The sequence below is a fragment of the Protopterus annectens genome, chromosome 2.part0 (assembly GCF_019279795.1).
Source record: "Protopterus annectens isolate FY-2018-M chromosome 2.part0, PAN1.0, whole genome shotgun sequence".
Lineage (NCBI taxonomy): Eukaryota > Metazoa > Chordata > Ceratodontiformes > Protopteridae > Protopterus > Protopterus annectens.
The window spans coordinates 310,272,699-310,292,680 of record NC_056728.1 but is presented as its reverse complement, the minus strand read 5'-3'; the positions used below and the strand labels follow the sequence as shown (position 1 = coordinate 310,292,680).

Genomic DNA, 19,982 nt, shown 5'->3' with positions numbered 1-19,982 from the left:
AAAAACTTCCTGCATACAGGGTGAATGGGAATATGAAGATGAAGATAGGTGTCCTTCAAGTCTAGTGAGACCCAAAAAGCCTGTGGAAACAAGGGAACAGTCTCTGGAGGGAAAGCAACCAAAAAGCATTTAGAAAGGAGAGATCTAGGACCATCTCCAATATTCCTGTTTTCTGGGAACCAGAAACATTCTGGAGTAAAGCCATGCTCCTCAGATTCTGGAATGGGATGAACGGTACCCTGATCCAGTAAATCCTGCAAAACCCCAGAAAAATGAAGTTGGTTTGGAGGAGGTTGAGGAAGACCTGGGAAGATATCCCCATACCACTTATAAAACGGTAACAGATAATGGACAGAACCCAGGAATCTGAAGTAATCTGTTGCCAGAGATAGAAATCCTAAGAGACAGAGGAACCTGGCCAAGAGTGCCAGACTCAGGCAGATTTGTCTTGAAAAGGAGGCTTTTGAATTTTATAATTTTGGGTGGGTTTATTAACCCTCCTCCCCTTAGAAGGCTGTTGAGGCTGGCTGCCTCTGCACAAAAGCAGACATAGGTCAGTTACTCTGAAATTTGGGTATGGAACAAATATTGGTCTAAGATCCTACACTGCTTTACCTTAGTTTTGTACAGTCTTAAACAAGTCAGCAGCAGCCATACCAAAGAGATTCTGATTGTCCAAATGAGCACCTAGGTACATGGCCTTAATATCAGGTAAATCCTGCAGCCAAAGCCAAGAGTACCCCCTCATAACCAAACCTGAAACAGCAGCTCTAGAAGGTGCATCATATGAATCATAACTACATTTGGAGTGACGAACAACCCAAGAAGTGGAACTCAAGGAGAGGGAAGCAGTCTCATACAGGAAGGTCAGACAAAATCTTCCCTAGTTGTGACAAAAGGGCCAAAACATTCCTGGTCATATGGGTTTGATAATTAATGGCCCTGGAGGCTAGAATGGCAGAAGCGTACACTTATTCCCCCAGCTTCTCCATAGCCAGAATGTCTTTATTAGAGGTTTGGAAGAGGGCAAAACCTTGGAAGGCTTGTCAGCAGAAAGACCACAGCAGGGCTTGAAGTACACTTCAAGAGATACTTAAAGGCTTCAGGTACCATATAAAAATTGTCAGCCATTTTTAGGGGCTGGCAGTTGGGAATAAGGAGCCAAAGAGGCAGCTGCAAATGTATCCAAGGAATCCCACAAGGGAAACAGCAGGTTTAGGAGATTGATTCTGCGACAGCTCATACCCCTTTTAACCATCAGGGACTTGTGAGCAATCCCCCTTAAAATGCTCCATCATTTGTCCTACTGTGTTCCCCAAGGACAACACCTCAAAGGTAGAATCAGGACTCTAGGAATTCTCTCCCTCAAACCACCAGTCCAAAGGAGAAGTCATTTGTGAAAAGGTCAGTGATTTATCCCCTGAATCCACCCCTCCTCACCTGAATAAGACTCCCTAGACTTTTTGGCTGGAGTAAAGGACGAATAAGCAGGCTGGAGTAAAGGACGAATAAGCAGGAACAGATATACCCTGACCCCCACCCCGGTTACGGTCATCAAGGAATTGAATAAGTGTGGTGTAAAACCCTGCCACTTCTTCAGGAGATCCATTACAGAAGGAATGTGTTTAGTTTTCTGCTTTAGTGGGAAGTTTGCTTGGACCAACATAGGAGGCTCTGAGCCATGCCTAGACTCAATTGTACCAACTACTCTTCCCTAACAGAATCTGGTGAATTCCCCTAGGCCCTTCAGAAATGATAGGCAGTGGCTGCCTCTCACTCATGGCTGTTTGCATCCTAGAGGATGTCCAAGAAGCCAGCTCCATGCCAGCCTCTGACAAGATTGCAGCAGAGGGTGAATTCTGCTATAGTACCCTGGTCAAAAAAGTTAGACTGCTGCACAGCATTTTGGGAACAAAAGCTTGACAAACTGCACATTGTGTATAACTGTGCAAAGCACACAGGCAGAACACATATGGTCTACTGGAACTCTGCCTCGCACACAGACATTTTCCCTTCCTGGATGACAAGCCCCAAGTACAAGTAAAGTCAGAAGAAATCCCAACAGGACAATTCTGGAAAAATGTCTCAGTAGAAACCAACTCAATGAAGGACATTTAGGCAGACGTTTAAATTGGCACTTGGACTGGTAGTCAAGTTCTAAGTATGGAGCGTACACGTGACACTTATGTCCTACACCTATATGGGGAGCATACAACTGACATACAATGCAAGGAGGATGTAAACTATTGCTATACTGGCCAGACGCTGGGCTATCCTTGGCAGATCCTACAATGTTACAAGTACTGCAACAGTGAAAAAAAGGGTCATCACTCGAGTTACTTTTCAAGTAGGCCGCAGTGGTGCAGGTGCAGCAGTTAGCATTGTCGCCTCACAGCAAGGGGTTCTCCTGTTAGATTCTCTGCTGGAGTGCCTTCTGTGTGGAGTCTGCATGTCCTCCCTGTGGGTCAAGTGATGTATAAAGACATGCAGGTAGGTGCATGAATGGGTGCGCCTTCTTTGAAGGTTGGGCATCAGGCTGGCAACTCGGCACCATAAGAATCCACTGCAAATCATTAGTGGACCAGAGTTCTGCTGTGGTGACCCCTAACCGTGAAAAGCCAAAAGACTACTTTTGAGTTATTTTTCAACTAGTGTCAAAACAGGCTATATAGCATGTGAATGGAGGACTGCAATAGATATCCCTCCTCAAGAGGGAACCACTAAACCTCAAACTACAGACCCATTAATCTGACTAGTCTAATATGCAAAGCCATGGAAATGATCAGATATGGCAACCTACACACACTAAACCCATCTGCCTGGTTTTAAAGGAATGTCTACTTAACCTGGGAGACAGAGGGTCATCAAGGCAATAGACGAGGGGAAAGCTGTACATACTACCTACCTAAACCTGACTAAGGTAGCTGTTACAATACCCCACTCCGGTACTGTCAAACTAGGCAAAAATCCATCCACAACTCATTAGACCGACAGTAGGCTCAGATAGGATCCAGTGAGTCAGCACTGGTGAGACCACCTCCACCAAGATGCCCATCACCAGCAGTATACCTCGGGACTCATTGCTGGATCTGCTTCTGTTTGGAATAGACTTCTCAGAGGTCAAAGCCGTCAAGGGCCTCTGGCTCATCAAGAGTACAGAGCGCAACTTGGGAGCTATCAGAATTCCCCCATGACACCAACATCCTGCAAGAAGGTTTAACAAATGACTGGTGTCAAAGCCACAGACTAAAGCTCAATGCCAGGAAGTGTATCAGTGCCTTTGGGGAAGAAGTCTACCCAGACCAATTCCTCCACCCATAAGACACTCTTAAGAGCCAACCCAGTAGTTGGGTTCTGGGAACATATGCAGACAATCTGGCCTTCAATACATAGTCAATGTTATAAAATCTTATGTTGCCCAGCTTACAAGGGTATGGCATCCAGGTTTAAGGGAGTTGTAGTACTTTTCTCTGCCCTTATCAAACCCATTTAGTACAATACTCCCTTTGGCATGTACCTGACCAGACATGCATAACAGAGGGGATGCATGGTATTAAACGTTCTATACAGATCACTTTAAATATCTATCTACATACTCACCCTCCTACAGCAGGCAGAGGCAATCTATGCCTGGCATAAGGTATGCTCAGACCCAGCCCTGATGGACCCTTTTGCACATCTGCAAAACAAATATCAGAAACACTAGATACAATTATCTAAACTTTGCTCAAGACAAACATATCACACTGGTGAGACAGATTTCTCAAAGGACCCTATGCTCTGGACAGGGTCCCTATCCATGTGAAGCAAAGTCCATCCATAAACCTTATTTAAATGTAACCTTGACCAGTGGACAGAAAATTGAAAATTCATCCCTGATCTGGTCATGGCTGATGAGGAAATTTTACTCTGCCTCAGTCTAATACACCCCGCCCCACTATACCTCTAGCAGACTAACATACCCCTCCAAATAGATGCACATGTTACAAGGGGCTATGCAGCTAGGCTTAAAAAGGTCCTGGTGGTTGTTAGCCTAGTATACACCTATGAACATGAAGTAAATGATACCCCAAGGGGTATTCTATTCATACTGCTATTCTTGATCTTGGTAAAGCCTTCTATAAACATCCTCATGCTAGCTTTGACAAATTCAGCAGTTTAAGCAAAACACCTACTATCTTGCTGGATTACAAACCAGCTCTCCTATAAAATTCACACAAGTTGAGAGCCTTCTCGTCTTAAAAGCCACCACCAGCGGTATCCCAAAGGAACGTGAAAGCAGAAGTCAAATATTTGCCCATAACTACAAGCAGCATTTCACCGACGACTACACAATTTTAGAGAAACTTGCCAGAAACACCACTGTTGTACAGGTAGCACTTACCCAACTCCACAAACCTATGCAATGTAGTTGCTTTTGGGAAATGAAACAACCCTACCAATTAGTACAAACAGAACTCTGCTTAAGACTGGTACCATCAGTGATAAACTACCCTTCATGTATAACAAAACTGTAAATCTTGTATGTATTCTTATAGGCATTTTTGTACACTACATACAAAAATAGTACACAATACAGCAAGTCAGAACAAGTATGCATTAGTATCTTACATTTTACAGTCGATTACTCTGAAAGTTCTCTCCATGGACCTCTGCTGAAAATGGTCAGCTTTTGCTGTAGAACTTGTTTATCCCATAAACAAATGCAGTAAAGTCATTCCGGAAATCCAACCTTGTCCAATTTCAACCCTTCGGGAAAAACAAGGTTACCCCTAGCTACCATATAGGTGGCAATCCACTGAGCACAGAAAAAGTCAGAGATCTGGGGACCCAGGTTGACAGTAGCCTTTCGTTTGACACTCATGTTGCTAAAGTAGTTAGGAAAACCTTCTATATCACCCACCTGATCATGAAGGGATTCACATCTAGATCAAGGGAGGTAATCGTCCCCCTGTACTCATCACTTATTAGACCTATGATTGAGTACAATGCCCCGTTCGGAATGTATCTGACCAGACACCTGCTGCAGCTTGAAAGGCCCCAAAAGTTCCTCACCAAAAGGATAAAGGGTCTCAAAAATATGTCTTATGCTGCCCGACTGAAAGAACTCCAGCTCTATTCAGTCTCATACTGCTTGCTCAGAGGTGACCTGTGCCTGACATAAGGCCATGTCAAACCCAGATTTGATGAATATGCTTCACCTCAAAAAATCTAGATCCCTCAGAACCACAAGGGCGGGAGACTTAAACCTTGACACGGTTATAAATAGAACATGCTGGAGGGACAGATTCATCACCCAGAGACTCCCTATGCTGTGGAACAAAATCCCGGTACATGTGAGGCAGAGCACCTATCTGGCCTTGTTCAAGAGGAATCTTGACCAATGGATGGGAGATTGCAGATATACCCCAGGGATTACTTCAGTGTCACTGCTTGACAGAGGCACAGCAAAATGATAGGCATAGTTTTTATTCAAACTAAAGGGGTGGCGAAAGCCACATAACTATGGGCTAGGCTTATAAATGCCCTTGGGCAGATAGCCTAGTATGAACCTATGAAACCTATGAATCCCCCCTCTATTCTTCCCTCAAAAGGTCAATAAGCAAGTGTGCACCATTCAGAATGTCCCACTCAAATTGCTGCACAAGACAGACTTTTTTGTTTAAGGGTCCAAGTTCCCTTAGCTATATAAAAATAAATCCCTCTTCTCTCAAGGCATCTACATGATCTGTGCCTTATTCTGGGCTATGAGACTGCCTGTCAAACTAGACCTCCAAATCACACACTTAACAGTAAAACAAAAAACTCACTCCAAAGACTTCAGTTTTCATCATATCAAATGAGATCTTCACCCAAAAATCTTCTACCTATGAAAGACTTTCTCCTTGTATGTCAGTGGCATCCAGCTTCTTGGATAACAGTACGGTCCTTACTGAGTGAGGGTGGCAAATCCACTCACCAAGCCCTCTTGGGTTGCATGACAAGGCTCCTATACAATTGCCCAGATGACCTACCCAGCAAGACTATTTGAAAACAGCAATGAACTGGTGACCTGACAGCACTAAGTACCTTAGGACTTTTTCAATGATCCAAATTGCTATTGGACAGTTTCACATATCCTAGGTCCTTCCAGAACATAATTTGCAATGTTAGAGGATACAGCTCATTTCCCCATCCGAAGTTTGGGAGAAAAAAAAAAGACTGCATCTGTTTAATCCACCAGTAGGCTCAGATATACAAGAGAGTTGGACTGCACACACTACAATGAACTATAGAAAACATCCTACTTAGCAGAGATTAAAACAGACAGGCTGGCCTGTACAGCTTATCCTCAACTCTAATCACGAGATAGCTTGATGCAACAGATAGTGGGGGCAACAATACTGTAATCATATGCAAGATCTCAAACTGGTACAAAACACATTATTCACTTTTAAAGCTAGTCTCTAGAGGAACACACTAGTGGCATGCCAGCCTCGGGTTCCTATTAGATGACTGAAGACTCATTCTATCGAATGCGTCTTGGTCAAACTTAAAACGAAAAGGCAAAACAGCAAAGCGGCCTTTAAGCAAATTCTTTTCCAGGGAAAGAACTTGCTTGGTCGCTTCCGTTACTTTGCCATTTTCAGCACTGTAGTGCGATCTCAGAGTTGGTATATTTAAGTAGGGAGGTGTGTGGGGGGGGGGCATGGCCCCCCACTATGTATTTTCAATTTTGTTTTGTTTGGAACAGCGATTTTTTTTTTCCAAGGTTGCTGTTCTGAGCTTTCGAGATTTTAAGCTTTCGCTTACATGGGGTCGATTATTCATTCGCTTTAAGCTTCGATGATGCAATATACACCTGCCAGCCTCGGACCAAACCTTCACAACTTCCTGCAGCTCTTTTAAACCACTACTCCCTATAGGATTATGATGTACATGTTCTGGAGCATCCCAAGTGCAACCTCAGACATTACAAGTTAGATCAGCTCAACTCAGAGCTAGTAAAGAAAAGAAATCTCAAATATTGAATTAGTCTGTTACAGAGATGTTTGTATCAGAGTATTTGGAGAAAGTTCCAAGGTGAACTAGGAACTATAAGTGGTCAAACCATCAGATCAGTTTTCACTGTGTCCACTCGCCAAAAAATACAGAATCAAATCCAAAGAATGCCCACGAGTACAGCCGCACAGGTGAATAGTTTTGTGAATGTGAACCTTTAACTACTACAGCAAGTTTACATGATTCATACTCCGCTCAGGCAATTAAATCATATAAGACAATCCCATTCAGGTGCAAGTATCCCATGGAATAGAAAAATCTGAACTCTTACAAAAATGCCCTAGGTGAACACCACAAAAGTGAGCATATGGCACATCTTATCAGTGACATGGTACAAAACTGAATTCCACTGTCAGCCTGGTCTAGCTCACTACACAGCCAGTGAGAGCCACCCTCCACTTCTAAAGTTGCCTGGGTCTGAATACCAAAAATCTCAGCAGGAACATCAGCTGCTAAATAAAGCAGCTATTTATTCACCTACATGCCTGTTATGCCAGGTAATTGCACAAATTACCAAATGTGAAACTGAAATGCTTTTAGGCATATGGATAAGACATTCAACAGTACAGCCATAAATGGAACCAAGCCTCAAGTCCATGCTTTAGCTCTCAATTTAACTTTTATGCCAAAGGCACTACAGTCAGGCAGTGCCCAAGCCTGCCCCACTGCGGTTTAGACCTGTGGAAGTGACAAATAAGAGTTCAGACTCACTACCCACAAAAGGGGCAAATGAAGCATCCAACACTACACCCAACCACACAATATTTAGCATTCGAAAGTATGCACACTGCAGTGTGACAAACACTGGAAGCTCAAACTAAGAAAAGAACAAAGAAGCACTCCAGTAACTGCTGGGGATTAACTAGACTCAAATTAAAACATGTTTGGTAAACCATAACGACTGCCAACAATAGGTTCAGTTATGAATATCAAAAGTCAAAGATTAAAGACTGCAAAGAGTCCCTGCAAAGTCAAATGCGACTGAAAGCACATCTTAAAACTAGCCATTTAGGAGACCATTCAAAAAAGCCTTGCAATAAAACACTGCAAAGCAAGTGGAATGCTCACACCCAAAACAATTTCAAAATACATTTTCATTAAAGATGGAAATGATGCTGAAAGAAATCAAAACATGATCCAGAACTTTTTTGCGTATGCTACAAGTTCTTCAACACCCTGCTTTGTTGGGCTGTGTATTAATCTTTTAAAAGGGTCGTGTTAAGAATAATTCAAGCATTAAATTTGCACTGAAGTGTACAACACCCCTAAAACAATTAAACCTTCATCTTCAAGTGGGGAACTTTTCACCAGAGTGATGATGCAAATGTGCCACATTACATCATACACAAGTGCAGGTGACCTGTGTCCCCTGAATTACCTGGAGTGAAAACGGGCAAATCTACTGTATTACTATTCACTGCTGTCAGCCAGATGCAGCCCAATAAAGGTTCTAGAAACATCTGCAGAATATAATGAATGGGCATAAAGCATACCAGACTCCACAATGAAACCATTACTACAACCCTTTATGACCAAATTAGATCAGTAGCTATGGGGGAGTAAGTGGCTGACAGCAGCTCATCCATCCTGTGTAGGATGAAGTAATTCAGCTCACTGTAATCCCTGCACCCACTAAAGAGGCACATGATGTAGTAAACATCCAGGGACATGCACTTAGCCCTGCCAAGTCACATCTGCACAGTAATTTTCGTGAGGCATATGCAGAAATGTAAACCCACACAAATCACTGGGATGCAGGGTTAGGATTAAAAAACCCTGACAGGATAATCTCTCTCCGCAGAAATAGCTGACTGAATTATTCAGGGAGGATTAATGAATGTCGGGTAGCAGGAGAGATATACAGAAGAACATCCCTTTTAGAAAAGCACCCCAAAGAAAAAAAAAAGTCTACATAAAATACAAACTCCAAAACAGGCATTTAGATGAACATAAATGTAAATACCATTCCTAATTAGGTCACTACTCAAACAACCTGCCTGGGTATACCCATCTGCTAGCTACTAATTTAGGTTTTAAAACATCCTGGTTAAACACCTCCACTTAACTCATCAGTCAAGACATTTCTAGTTACCTGTTCATGCACATTATTTCGGAACTCCAGCTCTTCTGAAAGGCTCTGACATCGATTCTCAATATCAACTCTCAATAGAGTTTCTTCACTCAGTTGTTTTCTGGTCATTTCTAATGCACTTTCCAGCTGCAAGGCAAATCAAATCAGACAATGTCAGTATATAAGACTGTATACCACATCCTAGCACCACAACACCCACTTGCAGGACACTATTAAAATGTGCAGTGGACAATTACTTCACAAAAACCCATTTAGTTGCAAGCAACCACAGCATTAAATTTCCCCAAAACAGTTTTACAAATAAAGCAGATACACATCTCATTCCCTTTATCAACCCCAGTTATATCAGTAGACAAACAGGATAGATGCAGTGGTCACTAGGCGTGCACCATCACCTTTAAAAAAATAAAATGCACTTAACATCTTTACCCAATCTGCTTTGATGTGCTAAACCGCTTCCTCTGGTCCACAAAGATGCTACTCATTCAGGGCTATGGCATCATGGCTCAGAACATCCCCAACCGGATTTTTGACTCCTGATACAAGTATGGAGGATACCGCACCATTTTGCAACTATCCTGTTTTCAGATGATTAATTCTCTAAATTCATTAGAAATAAAGTTTCACTGCACCTGGATGAGATGCACTCTAAAACTTGATATTACACAGTTAGAAGTTTATCTTGACACTTACTGAATAGAGGGGGCAACTCATCTATTTTAAGAATTTCAGTGCTCTGGATGGAAATGCACTCCTACGGAAATATGTTAGGATATCAAGCAGAGACTACCTAAAGCAGACTCCTCTTCCAGCTACTGCAACACCTTTGTACAAAGTAGTGTCCTACTGCTAAAGTAAATGTACTTAATGCAAAGGACCTTCATAATTTTATTTCATCCACTTCAATAAATAGCTACGGCAGGCACTGGTCATCTCTACACCTGAAAAAAAAGCTTGCAGACTACTTCCTTGCCTGCTCACAATGCTCTGTGCCACCTTTCTCTAAAGCATTAGTGCCTTGGAAAACACAACCAATTACCTTGGCACCATTCTTGGACCCAGCTACCAAAGGGTGGGCATGTTTAAGTGGATGTTTGCAGATTAGCACTTTTTAAGCAGCTCCTGTCTTGCGTCTGTCAACTTTATCCATTAAGGAGCCACAGCTCTCCCTCTTGGGTGTCATTGTGGCATACTTCCAGTTACTGCAGACCCTAAAGTAAATGGGTCCTTTAGATCACATCCAGCTCATACTAGCAAGGTTGCAAAAACTACTGTCGTGCTATATAAACCTCCAGAGGCAATTATGAAGAAATCTTGAAAGTAGTCACCAACAGTATATACCTTTGGCTTGTTGGGCAAATCTCTTGTATGTACAATGCAGTCAGAAAACCAATGACTACTTTGGACAAGACTTGGTCCAATTTGTTTGATATACAATATGAAGTGACCCCTTCCAATTTTTTTGGTCCAAATAGACATGTAGATGTCGTTAATTCAGATGCAACGTAACAGATGCTCCTCTTACAGTAGTGAATTTAAGATTCAAATTTGTTTTCAATGGTTACCTCCAGGATAAAAGATCAGGTGTAGAGCATTAGAGCTCAAAGTCTTCTGTCAAGAACCACCACCTGCTGGCAATGGATACCACAGATACAATTAAGGCTGCTTTAGAAAATGGCTCAAAAGAAAAAAGCTTTTCCAGCAAAAATTAAAATCATCCAAGGGAGACCATTACTCTTTCACTAGGTGACTTGGGCCTTGCATATGTCAAACAAAACTACTTCCAACTGAAGTTGGACAGCTGCTACGCCAGAATTGAAAAATCTGGGACAAGTAATGCAATACATCAGGAACTGAAGCTGTAAGAGTCCAGTCCTCAAGAAGCCACCAAAAAGGGAAATCTTACCCATCCAGTCTTCTAAAATCAACCTGGTTGAAGGTATCTGGGCATATGCAAGAATCAGAACCACCCTGCATGGGTAGGCAGGGCACACATCTGAAATGGTTAAGATATGCAACAGATCAAATAGTGAAGGTCTGAGTGAGACCTGCTGGACATACGAGTCAGGAGTGCACAGAGATGGAGACCAAATTGGGAGGGGGGGGTTAAACTAGGAGGCCAACATGGGAATATTCAAAATGGCACTAGCATTCTGCACATCTTCAGAGAGTCTGGAACATTGGCAAATTGGAGGGTGGATTTTAGTCAGAGGGTAACTTCTGAACCAGCACATCCCTGGGGTGTATCCCCTATACAGATCAGGGAGAAAAAGCTGCTTCACTTGGTACGGACTGCAGAATATTCTTGCCACAGAGTCTTTCACAGCAAGGTAAGTGTGTCCACTAGAGTGCTGTACTGACCAAGTCTTTGCATAAAAAGACATTCCCAAACCTTCATAGCCTTCAAATATTTGAGGTGTTCAGGACTGATCCACACCTTGTTGATGCAGTTGTATGGAGTGGGTGACTACACTAAGAGGGATGTGCCAGTCCCAAACCAGGTTTCGGTAATGAAACCTACTGTCTGCAAGTACAAAAAGTTTGCGTTTGCATAGGAGTTGTGCACACAAAGAATAGCTGTATAAAATCTTACTATAACTATACATGTCCTCTTCCATGTCGCAGTATTCTAACTCTTGAGTTTTCCCCTCTTGTATATTAGCTGGATGTTCGGGTAGCAAAAGCTTCTAGTCACTCCTGGGTACACACCTCAACTGTACAGATTCTCAATGTCCAGATTTTGGCCACACATTCTTGGTCCATTTTTCATAAATTTGTGGTTTTCTGGCAAATTAGTGATAAATCACTACAGATGGATGTTAGAAAATGAGACAGTTGAATTTCAGACTTTATATCCTTCAGAAACGTCATGCTAATGCAAAACCTGTTACTTATCAACTTTAAGTTTGTAATAGCAATATTTAAAATCTGTCCCTATTTTTGGTCCTTTGTCCCACTTATTTATGGCGTTGTCCAGATTTCTTGCTCTGAAGAGGTTCTGAGGTATGGCTAGGTATGTGGGATGTCTGACGCTGGCTGAGGGGAATGTGGGACAAAGTGATGGTTGCACATACCGACTTCAGAACAGAGTGCCCCAGTTAGACCCCAGTCCCAGGAAAATTGTACAGATCCTGTAGCATCCAAAGTTTAAGGAAAGAAGGGAGGGAAGGAAGGAAAACTGCAACATGGAAGAGAAAGACATATATGGTTATGGTAGGAATTTACACAGCTATTCTATGTCCTCCTATTCTCACGTTGCCAGTATTCCAACTTCTGGATGAGTGCCAAAGCTCACTGGGAAGAGGGTGGTGGCTTGGAACTATTTTCTATAAATCCATGGAGAACTGCCCTGGCAAATCCAGCCCTGGATTTGGAAATGTGGTCCAATTTGTAATTGTTGGCAAAAGTGTAGACAGATGTCCATGTAGCTAACTCAAATGGTGGCAGTTGTCCAATCTTTTCTTTAAGCTCCAGATGAAGCCATAGCCCTAGTGGAATGTGCTTTAATTTTGGACCCCAAAGATTTCCATTGGTATCCATAGCAGAAGAAAATTGCGCTGGAAATCCAGGTTGAAATGGTCTGCTTTGTCGACACTTTCCCCAAGGCCCTGAGGTGAAAGGAGACAAACTGGTCTGATTTTGATAGATTTGGTCTTGTCTAGTAACACCTAAGCTGTTTATGCACATCAAGGGAATGCATGACTTGCTCAGAATGGGCAAAAAAGGAGGGAAGATAAACAGCTTGGTTTAAAGATAGCTCACTGACCACCTTGTGCATGAAGGGTTGGTCTTAAGGGTTACCCTGTCCTTGTGGAAGATGGGGAAAGCTGGGGTGGCCATGAGGGCCTGCAACTCTGACACTCCTAGCAGATGTCAAGGCTACTAGGAGTACTGCTGTCCAAGTGCAGTGTTTTAGAGAAGCCTTAGAAGCTTGTACAAAGGGGGCCACAGTGAGCTTCTCCAAAACATAATTCAGGTCCCAGGGTAGTGGGATGGGTTTCCTGGGGGGCCTGAAATGCAGCACTCCCTTTAGGAATAACTCTGCAGGCAACTGACAAGCCAAAGGAGGATACAGAAGCAGACCAGCAGAAATAGCAGCAAGGTGGGCTTTAGAGAGAAATATGCCAACTCTGCCTGCAAGAGCTCTCACAGGTATGAGAAAGTGACATCACCCTGGAAAAGGTCCAACTGTCTTTGTAAACACCATATGGAGAATCTTTATGGAGAATCTTCCATTGAGACATAGGTCTCCTAGTATTAGATTTCCTGTCCTCCTGCAGGACTGTGCACACGTTGTCATTGTAGAAACATCTCTGTAAAGGATCAGAATTCTATCACCCACAGGGTAAGGTTCACACATTGTTGGTAGGGGTGGATTAGAGACACCTTCTCCTGTGTGAGAAGGTCCACTCTCGGGTAACTTGTGGTGACTGCCCCTGGCTAAATGCAGAGGGAGGTGGAACAAGTGCCGTCTTGGCCAAAAGGGAGTCACCAACAAGATTTCTTGTTTGTCCTGCCGGATTTTTAGTAGGACTTTCTGTATGCATTTCCCCCTTTCCCACTTCAGAAACATCCCCTTCAAATAGATTGAGAAGGCGGCCATTGCCCTTGCCAGAGGACTGGGCAGCCTGGTGGAAAAGGCTGGAAGTTGTCTGTTCATACAGAAAGTAGACAGATCTGAGGTGTACCCCATTTGTGGACACTGTCCAAGAACACATGTAGCACATCCATTCATGGGACTGACATGGACCTGTTTAATGTGTCTGCCCAAGTATTCTGTTCTGAAGGAATATACACTGCCTGTAGTGACTGTTTTGGTGGCACACTCCCACACTTGGAGAGCTAGTCCACATAGCAAGTAGGATTTTGTTCACATACTACAGAACTGTAGTGCTTTCTGTGAAGCATTTTTTAGTAGGCCCTGCTTCAGCTCATATGGGAAGGCTTTTAGGGTTAACAGGATTGCTCTCCTCTCCCAGATATGGACATGTTCCATTTTGATGGAGTACGACCTGGTGCCCTGAATTCTTAGGGAACCCATGGCAGCTCCTCAGCCCAGGTCAGAGGTATTCATTTACAACTCCTGCACTGACAAGGGAGCCTGTAAGGGGAGTCCTGGGTTGCAGTTCACTTGAGCCAACCGCCACTGAATCTGAGGCAAGGTAGGAAGGGGATTTTGTACTTTAGGAGGATGAGTGCGCAGTGTCCAAATAGACCTTGGGGTAGCTTCCTCCTGTGAAGCCTTACCAATGGCAACAGGGGAATGGTCGATGCCATATGACCCAAGAGTCTGAAGTACTGCCTGGCAGTCATGTCTGTGGCCTGAAGTACAGCGAGCGGGTATTTGGTCCTGAGAGAGGGTCAGGTTGGACTTGGGATATTTATTTTTCCGCCCAATGCTTGCAGGAGTGTTATTACTGTTGACGTTGCAGGGATTCTGTGTGGTCTGCCTGGATGAGGTCATCTAGATAAGGGAAAATTTGAATCCCTTGGGTCCTGCAGAAGGCCACCAATGGTGCCAGGCACCTGAAGATCCTTGGTACTGTAGAAAATCAGAACAGCAAGGCACAAAACTGAAAATGAGACCACAGAGACCCACAGGTATTTCCTGCAGTTGGGCCTTATGAGGATGTGCAGGTAAGCATCCTTGATGTCCAAGGTGGCCAAGAACCCCAGAGGGAAAATCAAGGGGAAGTGGGTCTGCATTCGAAAGATGGGCACTTGCATGAAGAGATTGGAGGTGGGAAAAATCGAGGATTAGTCTCCAAGGGCCATCTTTTCTTGGGACTAGGAAGAGTCTTCAGTAGAACCCTTTCCCTTTTCTGTCATAGGGACAGGCTGAATTGTTCCCTGGGCAATAACGCAGTCTATAAATCAGCTGAAATGATGGAAGCTGTTCTTTGGTGAGCTGCGGAATGCCCCTCAAAGAAGGGGCTATGATCCACGTAATAAAATAATCCAGGTTTATGATGGATAAAAACCCACCTGTCTGTGGTGGTGGTTTTCAAAGCAGGGAGACAGCGAGAGCCTTAGGGATAGGGGAATGGAGTAGACCGGTTGTTACAGGAATGGCAGGTAGTCAGACTACCTCCCCTGTCTTGAAATTAAGGCTTCTGGCCTGGAGTCTGGGCAGGCCTGAAGGGAGTTATCTGCTTCCTGTCAGTCTGCCACTGGAAAGAGGGGAAGGAGCAGTGTTGCCTGATGAATTTGGTTTTTGAAGGGTAGTTCCTGTGGAATCTGGGGACAGGAGAAAAGCAGGTGCTTTAGGTCTTGCAAGTTTTCCCCCTTTATTGTTGCACAGTTTTAAATAACTCAAGCCACCTCTGTCCCAAAAAGGGCAGAATTATCAAGAGGTGCATCCAAAAGTTTTGCCCTAATGTCATCAGGTAGGAGTTTATAACCTTAGCCAGGAATATCTTCTTAGGACAGAGTCGGATGCAGCACACCTGGCAGAATCTTCAGCTGCATCGTAACTGCATTTGAGTGCCTGGTGACCCGAGAGGATACAGATATAAGGCTGGATATCAGTCTTAGCAGGCTGGATAACAGGTTTGGCAGGAGTCGGGCATTTCACTCAAGTTTAGTGGCTTGTCCTAAAAGGGACAGAGAATATTTTTAAATGTGGGTTGAATAATTTTATTGCCCTGAAGGCCAAGGTGGATGAGGTGTAAACATTTTTCCTCCCAAGGTGTTCCATGGCCTTACTGCCTTTGGGGAGACATGGAGGATGGAAGGAGCTTGGATGCCTTATCAGCTGACAGTGATACAGTGCCCGGGTCTGCTGCAGGGTACTTAAGGAATGTGGCTCCCGGGGACCTTGTAGAATCCATCAGGCCTTCATGGTGCAGGAAGCTGCGAGTCTGGATTAAGTGATGCTGCATTAAAAGCATCTATAAATGCCAGTAGTACTGGGGGAATAGCTGAAGGGGCAGGGGAGTCCATCTGAAATGGAGAGCATATTTTCTAAACCTAGGTATACCAAAGAAACTCCAGTTAAATCCACAAGGCACACTGGAACACACACCAAGAAATCTCCAGAGGAACTCCAGGCAAGAGCAGAACTGAAGTTAAACTTGTTAAACAATTTCCACAACGCCTTTCGTTCAACTGATAGCCAAACTTCTCCAGACAGAGCAACACCCATATATACATCTCCCTTTACTAACACGTTAAAACTAATTAAAATTTAAAGGGACTACATCATAACTGAACTGCAAGTTAAAAAATAAAAAATCAATCATGAAATATTAACCCAACATTCACATTTCAAGGTTTGTAAAAACATGCTGTTAATATAATGCTTGCTTAAATCTCGAACATGCAGGCAAATGGAGACAAGTACATGGCAATGTGCAACTACCATCAACATGAACATCAGATGGCCATTGCTCTATCTCAATAGACTTCTTAATTTCAGTATGCATGAGAGAGAAACCTTGTCATTAAGACCCAGAGCTCTAAGAATTCAACCTCAACTGCCAAATCAATTCCTGTCTTTAATAACTGGCAAGGGCCCCCTTTTACATCTGATGTAATTTGATTTAAAACCCTAAACACAAAACAGTGAGTGGGGTTCTCACTACAATGTTTGGCCAGGGCATTCTCTAACCTAGCCTTCCTTACACTGTATACATGCTCATAGATCCTTTCTTTAAACTTCCTGTCAGTTTTGCCCACATAAAATGTGGGACAAAGTTGACAGGAAGAAAGATAAACTACAGACTTTGAAGAGCATGTATTATCTTCCCTTTATCCTGTAAGTTTTGTTAGCAGTTGAAAAACTGGCCCCAGTTGCCAAGTGCCTGCAACAACTGCACTCCTCACACTTAAAAGTCCCATTAATACGGTGACTCTCCACTGTTCATCTCCATGATGCTCTCTAAATTATACCCTTTTCTGTAAGTGACGTAAGGTCTATCCCCAGTTTACTTGTGTCAGAATCAAAACTGAACAAACCCCAGTTTCTCACCAGGATACACTATTAAATCTGCCTCTATACTGTAAGGGGTAATAAATCTCATTGTAAAACTCAAGCCTATTATCCTCCACATTTTCATCAATGGAAACAAGAGAGGGGGCCTGTGTTAGTGTAACCAATACTAGACAGTGGTTTGTCCTGTCAAAATAGGTTTGTACACTCCCATTATTTTTTGTACCTCCTCTATTTCCAAAATCATTGACTCAGGGTAACCTCTCTTGGTAAACATGTCCTTCAAAACCTCACATTCAACAAAACATCTTCTGATACCATCTGAGCAGCACGAACCAACTTGTCCCTTGACTATAGATTTCTTCCGATGTTGGGGGTGGGCACTAGAGTAGTGGAGCATTGCATTAGAATGTTTCTTTACGATGGATGCTAGCCACGAAAAGTACAGTTGTGTACCTACCATAAGTGTAGATGTTAGAGTGTATTCACTATTGCAGTCATTACACTTGGGATATCCTACTGGCAGGCGACCCGTAGTCGGCCCAAGTTCCAAAGTCTTGGTCCGGTGTCGGTTGCTGTCGCCTCTTCCCTGAAGTCAGTGTGCCAGGGGCATAAAAAGTTGCAACAGATGCCATTTTCTTCAGTTTCTTGCCCCAGATGTCAGGTGCCCCCAGATATGAAGGCTGTAAAGATAAAAAAAATCTGCCAAACGACCATGCATATATATCACTAAAAACATTTTCTTCTTCTAAAAGCAAATGCACCACATAGAGTTGAGAAGTACAGAATAGCCCCAGCAAAGAGGGGGAAGGTGGGTAACCAGGACTGCAACAGTGAATACACTCGAACATCCACATTTATGGTAGGTACACAACTTACTATACTTGTGTTTCACTGCTGCAGGCATTACACTTGGGTAGAATCCCAAAGCTTAGGCAGGGTGGCTAGGTCTAGATTGGATTTGGCGAGGCTAACAAGCCCTGCAGAACTGCAGTGGCAAAGCCTGCTCTGGATTTTGAGTAGAGATGTAGGCGGTAGCGCTTGGTAAGAGTGTGCACAGAGCTCCAGGTTGCAGCTTCTAATGTGTCTTTGGTTGGTACCCCTCTGAGGAAAGCTGCTGAAGTGGCTGCTGCTCTGGTAGAATGAGGGCTAATGCCCTTAGGCACAGATTTGCCATGTTGTGCATAACAGAAGCAGATGCAGTGTCCTATCCAGTTGGAGACAGTCTGCTTTGTAATAGGTTTTCCTTATGATCCTGTAGCATATGCTACAAACAGTTGCTCAGTTTTTCTGAAAGCTTTTGTTTTGTCCAAGTAAAATTGTAGCTGTCTGTGAATATCCAAAGTGCAGAAGTTGTTCCCCTTTATTCTGGGGATTTGGGTACAAAGTAGGCAAATAAATAGTTTGGTTTAAGGCCACATTGGAGATCACTTTTGGCATGAATGTTGGGTTCGTCCTTAGAGAAACCCTGTCCTAGTGAAAAATGATGAAGGGTTCCACAGCCATCAATGACTAACTTCTTGCTGAAGTTATTGCTAGGAGCAGAGCAGTTTTCCATGACGAGAATTTTAGATCAGCTGTGCTGGCTGGTTCAAAAGGAGGCAGTGTTAGTTTTTCTAAAACAAAACTGAGGTTCCAAGGAGGTACTGGTGCTCTCCTAGGGGTTCTTGTATTCCTTGCCCCTGAGGTACTGTTGTAGTAGAGGATGTGAAAAAAATAGGAGGATCCGTATTGTAATGAGCTGAAAAGGCAGAGGAATGGATTTTAATAGAAGAAAAAGATAGGCCTTTGTCCAACATCTCAGTCAGGTATTGTAAAATCTGAGGCATATTGGGGACCAGTGGGTCGAGCCCTTGTGCCTGGTTCCAAGCACATATTTTCAATTTTTCCGCATAAGATTTCCTAGTGCTGGGTCTCCTGGCTTCCAAAATTACATCCATAACAGTTTTAGAGAGAGGTGCAGTCTGAGTGGCTACATTATCTGCCATGCTGCCAGGTTTAAGGTTCTGAGTTGACTGTGCAGATTGTTTTGCTGTGTCAAAAGATGAGGGATTTGAGGTAGATGCCAAGGTGGGTCTTGGGACAAAATCTTTAGGATTGGGTACCAGTGCTGGCGTGGCCAGTCTGGTGCAATCAGGATCATTTTTGGCCTCTCGTCTGACTTTTAGAAGCACCTTTGTGAGAAGAGGCATCTGAGGGAAGGCATAGACTGTCAGATTTTTCCAGTTGAAAGATAGAGCATCCACTTTCCATGCTTGAGGGTGATAAGTCCTTGTGCAAAATTTTTGTAATTGGCAATTGTGAGGGGAGGCAAATAGATCTGTCTGGGCATCCCCATTTCCTTATGTTGAACACTTGTGGATTTAGCTTCCAATCATGAGGATCCATGGGATTTCTGCTTAGTTCGTCTGCCAGTGTATTTTTTGTTCCTGGCAGGAATTGTGCTTGCAGATGTACCTGGTAAGTCAGTGCTGTTCCACAAAGTCATGGCTTGTCTGCATAGGGGGTAGGAATGTGTGCCCCCTTGCTTATGTACCACATAACTGTGGTATTGTCTGTCTTAATTGTCCTGGATGTATTAGGTCCTTGAAGGCTGTCAGGGCATTCTGTACAGCTAGCATCTTTTTGATTGATGTGAAGATGCAGTCATTCCTTGGACCAAGTGCCCTGAATACATTTTCCTGCCATATGTGCTCCCCAGGCGTAGATGCATCCGTTACTGTCTGCCTGGCTGCAGGTAAGGTGAAAGGCTGTCCCTTGTGGTGACAGGCCTGTGACCACCATCAAAACTTTTGTTGTAGGCAGGGAATCAAGTTAATGATGGTCTCTAGGCTGTGACAATGCTGAATCCAAACACTTTAGATACCATTGTACTTTCCTCATATGCAATTTGACATATGGAATTAGTAGAATGCAAGA

The 19,982-nt window shown here is 43.4% G+C and overlaps 1 protein-coding gene across 1 annotated transcript in view; it reads right to left on the bottom strand.

The window, feature by feature from the left end:
• The window catches only part of LMNB1 (lamin B1), a 701,755-nt gene that overhangs the window by 475,075 nt on the left and 206,698 nt on the right, over window positions 1-19,982 (bottom strand). The window contains exon 3 of the mRNA XM_044060786.1: window positions 9,134-9,259. Within this exon, the coding sequence (XP_043916721.1) occupies window positions 9,134-9,259 (126 nt within the window). The remainder of the gene's footprint in view (window positions 1-9,133; window positions 9,260-19,982) is intronic.